The sequence below is a fragment of the Anabrus simplex genome, chromosome 3 (genome assembly GCF_040414725.1).
Source record: "Anabrus simplex isolate iqAnaSimp1 chromosome 3, ASM4041472v1, whole genome shotgun sequence".
NCBI lineage: Eukaryota > Metazoa > Arthropoda > Insecta > Orthoptera > Tettigoniidae > Anabrus > Anabrus simplex.
The window spans coordinates 26318026-26332231 of NC_090267.1; the positions used below are offsets into that span (position 1 = coordinate 26318026).

General features: G+C 37.4%; 1 protein-coding gene across 1 annotated transcript in view; it reads left to right on the forward strand.

Annotated features, from left to right (window-relative positions):
- Window positions 1–14206, forward strand: part of LOC136866967 (interaptin) — a 258677-nt gene that overhangs the window by 67005 nt on the left and 177466 nt on the right. The window contains exon 3 of the mRNA XM_067144057.2: window positions 1643–1784. Within this exon, the coding sequence (XP_067000158.2) occupies window positions 1643–1784 (142 nt within the window). The remainder of the gene's footprint in view (window positions 1–1642; window positions 1785–14206) is intronic.

The window sequence follows — 14206 nt, forward strand, 5'->3', positions numbered from 1 at the left end:
TTTGCTCGTGAGGTATAGTTGTGGAGTACCTTCACTAAATAATTTTTCGCTGTAAAAACCATTTCAGATATCACTTTCAAATTTTGTAACAATCGAAAATACGCTATAGTTATTCTAAAATGATACATTGAGACGACCTAACTACATGTAGGAACCCCCCTCCCCCGCCATTCAGAATGATACATAAAGAAGCTTCCAATATGGTGCATAATGTTTAATTGCTTGTTCTTGAAGTCAGTCTGAATTGCTGGACCTGATGGGGCTCTTATTTCTTTGGTAATGCAGAGAATGCAGAAACACCTAATATTTTAAAAGAAGATGGTACCTGAATGAACATTTCCTGTCCTGTGCTGTATTTCGATTTCCCTCAGATTCATATCCTGTCCCAACTGCTTCCCATACCATTTTTATTATCATACCTACAACTTCAAACTCACTACCATTGCATTTGTCAACATATTGATAATTTGTAACAAAGATCCTTCGCACTCAACTGGTTATGAGCAGCCATGTTGCTGCTGTGTGTTCTATCCTCTTTGGTGTTTACATTCAGTCAGCTGTCTGTTCTATCTAAGAAACGTATAAAAGAGCACTTTATTAGGATTCCGTGCATGCCAGTTGTATCTAGGAAGCGTTTAGCAGACAGATGGCAGAGGAAGTTGGTTTGAAATTCGAGTACGCTTTACTACGCAACCCGCTAGAAAGAGTTAAGGATATAATTCTACAACTGGACGGGCTCATCCAGCGTCCCGACTTAAACCCAGTTGAACATCTTACGATGAGTTAGAAAGGCGACATTTTTCTAGACCCCATCTTCCAACCTCAACACTTTTCTGACTACAGCTCTTCAGGAAGAATGGGATGCCATTCCCATGGATACATTCTGACAACTGGTGGAAAGTTACCCGAACAGAGTCAGAGCTGAGATAAAGCAAAAGGCAGACCAACACCATATTGAATATTTCATTTTCATGATTGCATTTTATTCAAAATAAACTTTCAGTATATTAGGTCATGTTCAGTACATAAAGTACATATCAAAGAGATGTAAAGTACAGAACAAAAATGACCTACTGGACAGTAATGGTATACAAACCCACAACTTTCTAGTTTTGCATCCGACGTTCTAACCTATTAAGCTAGATGGCCTAAGTCAGGGATGGGGAACCCATGACACGTGCCACTAGCTCACACGCGGACACTACTTCCGCATAACATACATATTTTTGTCATATTTGTTCCGTTGGAAAGGATCTAAGCTACAGGTCTGGACTACTGCCTTCAGAACTATTGGTTTGACCGTTGCTGACTCAGTTTGTAAAGGAGAGGGAAGCACTAGAACTAAAACAAAGGACATTGAAACTGTACTAGTATCCTAGTACTTCTGGAACTCGTGGAACTGTCATTGTTTTATGGGATCCTAATCCATTACTACATTTTTAGGTCCCAGTAATATGACATGATTCTGAACAGGGGATTTTTGAGTTGTAGTTCAGAGAGTTAGGTTTGCAAATTGATGCCATATATTTGTGAAATAGCGATGGTGACTACTGGTATAGGGGTGGATTTCCTCAATTAGCATAACGAGGGTATTGTGAGCTGTCATATAGAATATGACTCTTTTATTGTTGTTCTGTTGCAGGAAATTCGGGGATCATCTTTAAAACAGTTTACCCTTGCTAAAGAACACAGAGAATTGGAAAATCGTCTTTCAGCAAAATACAAAATGTTACAGGAAAAGGAAAGGGAAGCGCAAGAAATGAGACAAAGGATGTTGAGACTTTGTAAGTTTCCTAGTATTATTTCTAAAACTGTTGTTTCTTTTAGATGGACCAAGTTCCACTTCATTACTACATTGCTTGGGTTCCAGTGAAATATGAAGTGTATATGTTTTTTAAATCTTTATAAATCAAATTACAATTTTGTTTGCACCCTTCAAATTTTTACCTCATACTTACTTTTTATCTCGGGTTAGTTAAGCTAGAAAATGTGTTAAGTTCAGAGATAGTCTGTAAGAGAAAATCGAGATCCCGATGAATCTATGATTTTGGGGGTGAAGTTTAGGCTGATGATGCCCACAACTAAGGGTGAAACATGTCCCAATTTGATTGTAATGTATAAGTCATAAGCATTCAGACGAATGTAATGTATTGAATAGATTGAACATTTTAATAAACTTGATTGTTTTAACACATTGCGGACCGGGTGCCCTTCACCCCATGCACAGCCCTGTTCCCGGCCACTTTCTAACTACCTCCAAGCTGGAGTGCATGCATTCAAATAAACTGTCAGAACTTCACTAGCTTTTGAAGGACTTCTGTGTATTTTTCTAGTTTTCTCCCTGGATAGTTATTGAAATGCAGGGTATTCCTTGAAATCTATTTCGGCTCATGGTTTTCGGAAATATGGGTTTTTATAAGGGGATCAGTTGGCTAGTAATCTTTCAGATAGGATTTCTTCACCTGCCCTATCAATATATTGTACACAGAGCAATATATTTTAAATTTCCCTGCTAGTGACATGAATCCACTTCAGTGTTTTAGGGGATACGTTATGAGAATGTGAATACTGCTCATAGTATAAGTTTGTCTGTTCAGCTACATACTGAAAACATTCCTCACCAAACATAAGTCCTGCTACTTGTCCTGTGTTTCCAGATTCATTAGGCCATACCTTTATACCAGGAGCACTTTCAAAATCCTCTAGCCTAGGTTCACTGTTGTCCATAAGCCAGTTGTCAGAAAACAATACATTATTTACAATACTTCGAATATTTACACCCGTAACACAATTATCAGACTCGTTCTGCGCTACGTGAGTTTCACACCTTGAAGATAAAACTATATCCTCGTGATCACTTGAAACATTTCCGTTCGAAGTTATTTTATCATCAAACTCTAAATATTCAGCATCACTTAGATATTCCGAGCCTGTACCAGCACATAATTCGCAAATAATTTAATCTTTGTCTAAACACGTGCGATCCCTGGGCGCTGTCATCTTGCATGGCTCTTCAAACTTGGGAAACATGTTGTCAAGAAATGCAAAGAAAATCTATGATATGAAGAATACTCGAAAAGAAATGCGACTATCGATTGTGTAGAACCATACATACCAGAGTTCTATCACCCTTGGCCTCAAAACAGTTCCCGTATATCTCAAAAGATAGCACTAAAGTTCAGTCTGCTACTAACACGAGATAACTCGACCGGTCCGCAACGCTCGGCTAGGCAAACACGAGTTTTCTCGGGACCGGTTCGCATTGTGTTAAGATAATAAGTAAAATTCGTTCCTAAGGTGTTCTTCTTGCTGTTACTGTCACTTCTCCAGCATATCTAAAGATGAAGATTATAAGGTTTAAAAGTGGTTGTAAGCAAAGGCTACATCTGAACATTCACTTTAATCGATATGAGGGTTCAATTTATCTTGTAATCAGATATTGATAACATGACATGATTTGAGAGTTATCTTTAGCTGAGAACACTAAAGTGTCTTCCTCCATATCTGTGAGAGGAAACTACCTTCTTGTTGTTTGAGTCATCAGTCCATGATGCAGCCTTCTATGCTGCCCTATCCTGTGCCCACCTTTTCATTTCTACATAACTACCACATCTTACATCTACTTTGATCTGTTTGTCATATTCATACCTTGATCTACTCATGCTGTTTTTACTGCCTACACTTCCCTCAAAAACTAAGTGAACAAGACCTGGGTGTCTTAGGATGTGTCAGACGGTTGAGGCGCTGGCCTTCTGACCTGACCTCAACTTGGCAGGTTCGATCTGATGTATCCACAGACGCACACTTGCATACACGGATTTTATTTACAATTATTTAAACATTAAACGTACACATAATCTAATCAACTGCCGTCACAAACAAAACACTACTACGAAAAAATCAGAAAATTACGACTGCGATCTTGAAACAGTTGACTGCTGATTGCTACTTTCGCATGTCGGCATAAACACATGAGTTCACACGAAAACTCCTGTTAAACAATAACTCAACTCCACCATCGAAAGTGTCTCTTTATGTAGGTTGCCTGGCCGGGCTTCTAGAAGGATATGTCACAATATCTTTTCTCGTAAATTCTAGAGTGCCTAATACATAGTTAAAATTGTAAGGAAGGTTCTACATAGTTCTCATCGTACCTAGTGTTATTCTGGATGTTACAGTGTGTTGCACAATGTTACTGTGGATTATACATCTGATGATGGCCATGAAAGGCCGAAACCGGTAGTAATGTAAATCCATTTACAATAAATAAGTATTAATCGGTGGAACACATTTCTTGTCTATACATTGAATCCAATCAATACGGAAAATGAAACTTATATATAATATACATCATATATACAGGCAATAATAAATTATATACTATTAATTACAGGTTCTTACATAAACTAAACTCATATAAGTATATATACAGCACGTTTCATGACATAACCTCACAAATAATACGATTGTAAATAATAATACTAATACTAATAAGTGGATGTAAACACTTCATAGCCATACCTCAGAAGTCATAACAACAACAACAACAACAACAACAATAATAATAATAATAATAATAATAATAATAATTTGAGCTCGATATTGGCATTATTTACCCATGGGTTAAAGAATATTTTTTGAAGTGATATCATTTTATTAGAGCCTCCGTGGCTCAGACGGCAGCGCGTCGGCCTCTCACCGCTGGATACCGTGGTTCAAATCCCGGTCACTCCGTGTGAGATTTGTGCTGGACAAAGCGGAGGCGGGACAGGTTTTTCTCCAGGTACTCCGATTTTCCCCGTCATCTTTCATTCCAGCAACACTCTCCATTCTCATTTCATAGCATCTATCAGTCATTAATATATCACTTTAGGAGTGGCGACCCCATCGTACTAACAGCCTATATATGCTTCATTCATTACATCCCTGACCCTGGAAATCAGGTTGTAGGCTTTTCATTTTCATTGTAATCTATCAGTTTCATGTCCGTATTGATACTTAGTATCTATAATCACAAAAGAATGGGTACTGTCCACCTAATCAATACTTTATTATATCTTGTTACTAAGCAGTACTGGTTTCGACCTTCACAGAGGTCATCTTCAGCTGGTCATAAGTTAACTTAAAATAATTTTAAAAACATTACTAAATCTAATGAAGAATGTCACATGATGTGAGTGATAAGATTAATATATACAACATATAAAATATACAATGATATGATGTATCTTCTGGTTTAAAAACAAGCGTCAAAATTCTGACATGTATGTGTTACTTAAATTTCTAGTGTACTGGTACTGTTTGTGAGTAGTAGATAATTTGGTGAAATACAATTTCAACAAGTAAAATGTTTTGGGGCCCTTACTATTCGTCTTGCACATTAATGACATATCTTCCACACTTCAGTATTGCAACTACCACTTATATGCTCATGATATGCAGATATACAAACACACCACTACAAACAATTTACATGAAACAGTTCAGCACATTAATTCGGATATTGAAAGGCTTACCGCCTATGCTAAAAACAACCACTTACTCCTAAATCCTCGTAAAACACAAAGTATTATCATAGGAAACTCTAAATTATTACATGTAATAAGCAATATCCATCCTCCTCCAATCATAATCAATGACATTGCTGTACCGTACCTTAAAAATGTAACTAATCTTGGAATCTCCATCAATGAGAATCTGACCTGGAATGAACACGTAACAAATGTATGTAGAAAGGTTCATGCAGCTCTATATCCCCTGAAACGTCACAAGAATTCTTTTCCTCAAAAACTTAAATTAAAATTAATCCAAGCACTACTATTCCCAATTTTAGACTACTGTGATACAGTACTAGTCAATCTAAATGCTGAACAAGCTTTGAGACTTCAGCGAGCACAAAACTCATGCATACAATATGCCTTCCAACTGCGACATGACACTCATGTTACACCATATTTCAAAACATTCTAATGGCTACGCATAAATGAACGAAGGAATTTTCACCTAATGACACTTGTTTACCAAGTGCTCTCGACGAACACTCCTACTTACCTCTCTTCTAATTTTCGTTTCCTTTCCTCATTCCATGAAATTAGTACACGTTCTGGTTCCTTACTTGAAATTCCACTAAGTCGAACGAATTCCTACAATCATTCCTTCTTAGTTACCGCATTGAGACTCTGGAATACACTCCCAATGGACATTCGGCACCTTACTTCCTCTCATGAATTCAAATCTGCCTGCAGAAAGTTTTTCCTGGTAACATAAAACTGAGTTGTGTGAGTCATTGTGTGTATGTTGTGTGAATGGGTTTTCTTCATTTATTATTATTATTATTATTATTATTATTATTATTATTATTATTATTAGTATTATCACATTAATTGCTGTACTGATACGTAGGCCTAACTTACCGGTAGTCTTAGAATTATCTGTCTGTAGTATTATTTCTTTTTAGAATTGCTATGTCTTACTTTTATGTTTACATTTTTAAATTCTGTTTATAGTGGTTAAGTGTAAGAGAGGGCCGTGAGCCCTAACTTCGCCACAAATGTAAGTCAGGAATAAATAAATAAATAAATATGTTTGTACCAAGCATTCTAGAATATTCAACTATGTATGTTGTTTTTCTTTTAAGTTCATATGATTAAGAATGTTGAATAATGAACATGAAAATATTATGGTGTATCATTAGTTTTCTTGGTACTAATCTCGTTAAAAGATATTGAGTAGGTGCAGATGCTCCCTCTTTGTAGTTCTGTTGTTGGACATTCAGTAGTATAATCCTGTTGACTGGTTGAATGTGTACTGTTAGGGAGCACGTCGTGTACTCATTTCCTCATTTTATTAAAATTGCGTCAGATCCTGGTTCAGTCCGGTGGTATTTGAAGGTGCTCAAATACATCACCCTCATGTTGGTAGATTTACTGACATGTAAAAGAACTCCTGCAGGACTAAATTCTGGCACCTCAGTGACTCCGAAAACCATAAAAGTAGTTAGTGGATGTAAAGCCAGTAACATTCAGTTTAAAATGTGCCGTATCATTCTGTCTCTTGTTCTGATCAAATTTTGCCAAATCATTCTCCTCTGACCCATTTGATTCAGTATCTCTTCATTTGTGATTCAGTCTACCAAGCTCACCTTCAGCATGTAACACCACATTTCAAAAGTTTCTATTTTCTTTCCCTCTGAGCTAGTTATGTGCTATGTTTCAATTCCGTACAATGCCACACTCCAGACGGAAGTCTGCAAGAACATCTAATTTCTATATCGATATTCAAAATGAGCAAATTTGTTTTCTTAACAAATGCCTTTCTTGCTTGTGCTAGTCTGCCTTTTATGTCCTCCTTCCGTCATCATATGTTATTCTACTATCCAAATAGCAATATTAATTATACTTCCTTTAAAACTCCATTTTCTGATCTAACATTTCCTGCATCACCTGACTTCATTTGACTGCACTCCATTACCTTTGTTTTGGACTTATTTATTTTCATCGTGTATGTCTTCTCCAAGACTGTGTCCATAGCGTTCAGCAATTTCTTCTCCAGATTCAGATAGAATAACAATATCATCAGCAAACGTCAGAGTTTTGATTTCCTCTCCTTGGATTGTGATTCCCTTTCCAAATTCCTCCTTGATTTCCTTTACTGCCTCTTCTATGCAAACATTGAAAAGGAGAGGGGACAAACTGCAGCCTTGCCTCACTCCTTTCTGGATTGGTGCTTCTTTTTTCATAGCCTTTGATTCTTATAACTGAAGACTGATTTTTGTACAGATTGTAGATAATTCTTCTTTCTCGGTATCTTATCCCAATCACCTTCAGAACCTCAAATAGCTTGGTCCAATCAGTATTATCTAATGCCTTTTCTAGATCTACAAATTTAATGTACATGGGCTGGTTTTCCTCAGTTCAATTCTCCATGATCAGACGTAAAGTCAGGATTGCTTCACCTGTTTCTAAATATCTTCTGAAGGCAAACTGATCTTCTCCCAACTCAGCTTCAGCTTGTCTCTCCATTCTTCTGTAAATAATACATGTTAAAATTTTACAAGCATGAGATACTAAACTAATGGTGCAGTAGTCTTCATACTTGACAGCACCTGATTTCTTGGAAATAGGTATAACAACATTTTATCTAAAATCGATGGCACTTCTCCTGTATCATACATCTCATGCACTAAATGGAATGACCTCGCCATGCTGGTTTCTCGTAAGGCTAGGGTGACCATATGAAAAAAAAAAGAAGAGGACAGTTCCAGAAAAAAGATAAAAAAGTGAAAAATTAGAATATATGTCTAAATTCAGACTCTCAATGGAGGATTTTTGTGTTCAGGGAAAAAAAAATTTGATCAGAGGAAGTCAGGGAAGTAGACAAAAAATCTGGAAAGTCAGGGAAATCTTCCCCAATGATGGATTTGAGGGGATATTTTTAGGCTCTAGTCTATTTTAACTCGGGCTATTGTAGCATTTCTTTTTCAGGTATTTTTCACGAGAAGTGCGTAACAGTTCTATAATTTTTTTGTTCCCTAGTGTCATTTCTTTCAACCATTTTTATTTTACTCTTTTTTTATTTTGGTTGTAGGATGCTTTCTTGAAACTCATGACAATGACTAAAAATCAATCAATCAATCAATACTGATCTCCATTTAGGGCAGTCGCCCAGGTGGCAGATTCCCTATCTGTTGCTTTCCTAGCCTTTTCCGAAATGATTTCAAAGAAATTGGAAATTTATTGAACATCTCCCTTGGTAAGTTATTCCAATCCCTAACTCCCCTTCCTATAAATGAATATTTGCCCCAGTTTGTCCTCTTGAATTCCAACTTTATCTTCATATTGTGATCTTTCCTACTTTTATAAACGCCATTCAAACCTATTCGTCTACTAATGTCATTCCACGCCATCTCTCCGCTGACAGCTCGGAACATACCACTTAGTCAAGCAGCTCTTCTTCTTTCTCTCAATTCTTCCCAACCCAAACATTGCAACATTTTTGTAACGCTACTCTTTTGTCGGAAATCACCCAGAACAAATCGAGCTGCTTTTCTTTGGATTTTTTCCAGTTCTTGAATCAGGTAATCCTGGTGAGGGTCCCATACACTGGAACCATACTCTAGTTGGGGTCTTCCCAGAGACTTATATGCCCTCTCCTTTACATCCTTACTACAACCCCTAAACACCCTCATAACCATGTGCAGAGATCGGTACCCTTTATTTACAATCCCATTTATGTGATTACCCCAGTGAAGATCTTTCCTTATATTAACACCTAGATACTTACAATGATCCCCAAAAGGAACTTTCACCGGGCGAGTTGGCCGTGCGCGTAGAGGCGCGCGGCTTTGAGCTTGCATCCGGGAGATAGTAGGTTCGAATCCCACTGTCGGCAGCCCTGAAAATGGTTTTCCATGGTTTCCCATTTTCACACCGGGCAAATGCTGGGGCTGTACCTTAATTAAGGCCACGGCCGCTTCCTTCCAACTCCTAGGCCTTTCCTATCCCATCGTCGCCATAAGACCTATCTGTGTCGGTGCGACGTAAAGCCCCTAGCATTAAAAGAAAAAAAGGAACTTTCACCCCATCAACGCAGTAATTAAAACTGAGAGGACTTTTCCTATTTGTGAAACTCACAACCTGACTTTTAGCCCCGTTTATCAACATACCATTGCCTGCTGTCCATCTCACAACATTTTCGAGGTCACGTTGCAGTTGCTCACAATCTTGTAACTTATTTATCACTCTATAGAGAATAAAATCATCCGCAAAAAGCCTTACCTCTGATTCCACTCCTTTACTCATATCATTTATATATATGAGAAAACATAAAGGTCCGATAACACTGCCCTGAGGAACTCCCCTCTCAACTATTACAGGGTCAGACAAAGCTTCACCTACCTACTCTAACTCTCTGAGATCTATTTTCTAGAAATATAGCAAGCCATTCAGTCACTCTTTTGTCTAGTCCAATTGCACTCATTTTTGCCAGTAGTCTCCCATGATCCACCCTATCAAATGCTTTAGACATGTCAATCGCGATACAGTCCATTTGACCTCCAGAATCCAAGATATCTGCTATATCTTGCTGGAATCCTACAAGTTGAGCTTCAGTGGAATAACCTTTCCTAAAACCGAATTGCCTTCTATGGAACCAGTTATTAATTTCACAAACATGTCTAATATAATCAGAAAGAATGCCTTCCCAAAGCTTACATACAATGCATGTCAAACTTACTGGCCTGTAATTTTCAGCTTTATGTCTATCACCCTTTCCTTTATACACAGGGGCTACTATAGCAACTCTCCATTCATCTGGTATAGCTCCTTCGACCAAAGAATAATCAAATAAGTACTTCAGATATGGTATTATATTCCAACCCATTGTCTTTAGTATATCCCCAGAAATCTGATCAATTCCAGCTGCTTTTCTAGTTTTCAACCTTTGTATCTTATTGTAAATGTCATTGTTATCATATGTAAATTTTATTACTTCTTTGGCCTTAGTCTCTTCCTCTATTTGGACATTTTCCTTGTAACCAACAATCTTTACATACTGCTGACTGAATACTTCTGCCTTTTGAAGATCCTCTCATACACACTCCCCTTGTTCATTAATTATTCCTGGAATGTCCTTCTTGGAACCTGTTTCTGCCTTAAAATACCTATACATACCCTTCCATTTTTCACTAAAATTTTTATGACTGCCAATTATGCTTAGCTGCCTTCTTTGCTAGATTCAGTTTTCTAGTAAGCAGTGTACATTTAATAAACTTTGGTTGGCTGGTCATATTAGTAAATAATGTAACTTCAGCATATTATAAAGTGTGTTATAAATCATTCAAATTTAGTAATATGGGTAAACAAGCAGTCACTTCTCATGCTAAAGGACCTACTCATATAAAATACATGAAAGCTAAGTCTTCCCAGCCAACAATGTCTTTCTTTGCAAAGAATACCTCTACGCCATGTCCACTTGAAGATACACAGCCAAGAGTTAGCGCTACATCCACATCTACAAAGGAATTAGCAGTGCCAGGAACAAGTCAAAGGAATGTAAAGACTTTCGGTGTGAAGATGATATTGAAGCCATATGGGCTCTCCAGGTTGTCACTGGAAAGGTGTTTCTCAACTTTTGTGATGAAACCTCTGCAGCATTCAAAACAATGTTCTCAGACAGTAAAATTGCTGAAAACTTTACTATGGGCAAGACTAAGGCTTCCTATGTTATAAATAATGGATTAGCCCCATATTTTAAAGAAAGTTTGCAAAATGATTTAAAACAGTTCTCTGACTACATTGTTTTTTATGAATCATTAGACGAATTTGTCTAATTTGTCCGAAGGGGACAAATGGACTTCTGTGTAAGGTTTAGGGATGTAAATCTTCAAAAGTTGCAACAAGGTATTGGAATAGTGTATTTTTAGGCAGGGCAACTGCGGATCACTTATTGGATGGGTTTATATATGGACTGTCCGTACCTTTAGGCACTATTTTGCAAGTTTCAATGGATGGGTCGAATCTTAATCTCAGTTTTATAAAAAAACTCGAAAATCATTTGCATGTGCTAAACCCCAAGGCCAAATCTCTTCTTGATATAAGCATATGAAGTTTGCATACAGTGAATTGGGTCATGAAAACTGGGATCTCCAAAATTGACTGGGACCTTTTTAATTTTTTCAGATCTGTGCACAATCTTTTTAAAGATAGCCCTGCTCAACGTGCTAAATTATAGATATAACAACAAGCACCACATTTTCTTTCAAGTTCACTGCAATAAGATGATTGGAAAATGGATGCTGTGTTGATCAAGCTCTTAAAATATATGGTCACATTGACAAATCTGTGAAAGAGTACATTAAAAAAAAAAAACCTTCAACACCTTAGAGAAGCTGTGAAGAATTCACTACTTAAGGCAAAATTAAGTGCTTTTAGAAGTATTTGGCAGGTGTTGATCTTGTAAAACATGCTGTTCGGCAAATTAACTTGGTGCTCAGTTTTCATGAGTCAGGGAAATTTTTCTTAGTAGGTCAGGGAAAGTCAGGGAAACTTGGAACATTTCTGTGAACACCATGTAAATAGCATCTATTATCACAATAAAAGGTATGCATAGAATAATTGCATGTACTGTACATCCATAAATCCATAATCACATTTCTATATATGGATACCATATCGATGATGCCGTCGCGGAATGAAGAATACTTGTAAAAACAAAGTAGTAAAACAGATTACCCCAAAAAGAACAGATTCACAAAAAATGAGTTTTTTTAATAATCCACCTGTACCCCGGACAGTGGTCTAAAAAGGAGGACATGTCCGGATAAAAGGGGTCGTCTGCTCGCCCTACCTAAGGCGGTCAGTAATTGTAAGGGTATGTCATTAATTCCAGGGCCTTGTTACTATTCAGGTCCCTCAAGGCTCTGTAGAATTCTGACCTCAAAATTGGGTCTTCCATTTCGTAAGCATCAACAGTTTCTTCTTGTTCCAGAACCTTATCTACTTCTCACTCATCAATGATCTATCTGCATTTAGGGCGGTCGCCGATTCTCTCTCAATTGTTTACCTCTTATTTACATTTATTTACAGTTGTTTACCTGGCTTTTTCTTGCATATTTTCAACAAACTTGGAAAGTTATCGAACATTTCCCGTGGTAATTTATTCCAATCCCTTACTCCTTGTCCTATAAATGAGTATTTGCCCCAATCTGTCCTCTTGAATTTCAACTTCATCTTCCTTCATTGTCAGACAACACTTACCCCGAACATGTAGCTTCTCAGCGGCATATCGGATAACTTCCACTCCATCCAGCACAACTTTTAACAATACACTAGCATCCAGCACGCACCGGCATCAACATGGCGTGCCATTACAGCTCCGCAGACAGATTTGGAGATGACTCATCCTAGTCGTGACACTCCGACTTGGTCGTAGTGTCCTTTTACATTTGATCCCTCCACTGTGGACTACGCCAGATATAAACTCCATTCTATTTCACTAGGCCAGCATCACAAACCAAAACTTCGTCCCGATGTTCTTCATGTTTTCAATTACGACAATACCTCTGTTTAAAGTCTCAACCATTCTTACGCTGGTATATTTCACATAGCATTCAAAAAGTTATCAAGAAGTTAACAAAACTCAATTTAAGAGAGTGATTCTGACCCTGCAACATGTTCCCTGAAACAACCATTATCAACAAATAATGGCCGTCATCGTTGCCATTCACAATTCACAATTCTTTCAGCTACACCGAAATTAAGCCTAAACATTATGGAACCCAATCAAATTTCCTTCCACGCCAGCCAAATCCACCGTTGCTTATGGAGCCATAATCACGAACCCGGGACTTCAACCAGACAGCTTTTAGTATGACTACTCTCCCAATGTAGCCTCATTTGGCAATCTCAAAAAACATTGGAATATTTTTCCTAGCATTCCAAATAATTATGAACTGAGGTCAAACCACTGCTGCATATTACTTTGTAGTTGTTGCCTTGTCAATACTGTGATCATCAGCCAATGGCAGAAATTAATGTTATGCACATTGGTGCCAGACATTTTGTATCCTTTCTCCCCAAACTGCTCCCATCTAAATATGTTATTATAAACTTTGTAATTTCCTAAATTTTCTAATATTTTCTAATAGAGTAGCGTCATTGTTTCATGTATGACCACCACTGCTGGACACTGTTAAAATGCCCTGTGGTTTTACGCATTGGTGCCGACTACCTGTATCTTTTACCTTAGACTGCCCCCTTGTAAATATGTTAATACAGTTGAACCTGATTTATACGTATATCAAGGGGAAGAGAAAAATCTACTTGTAACTCAGAATTACTTAGAAATCAGACTTACACAATGCATTACATATTTGCTGAAAAACCAATAAAATAGACCTACATGTGTAAATCCTCACAAATAATAAATACATTAAGACAGAAAATATTATTTTGAACTTGGTCCAGCTTTAAAGAAATCAGTTAGTTTGGCTTGTTCCACTTTTCTTGCATTAAAAGTATAAACATCCTTTTGTGAACTTAGTAATGAATTCAAAGCATTTTCACTACAACTTTTCACATTGATGTAGCACCTACACAATATCGATTGCACTTAACACTTAACTCAGTTCAGGTGTTTCAAGATTCAAGTCGTTACCTCCATCTCCATCACTGTCACTATAGCTTGTAGCTGGTCCATCACCACCCCG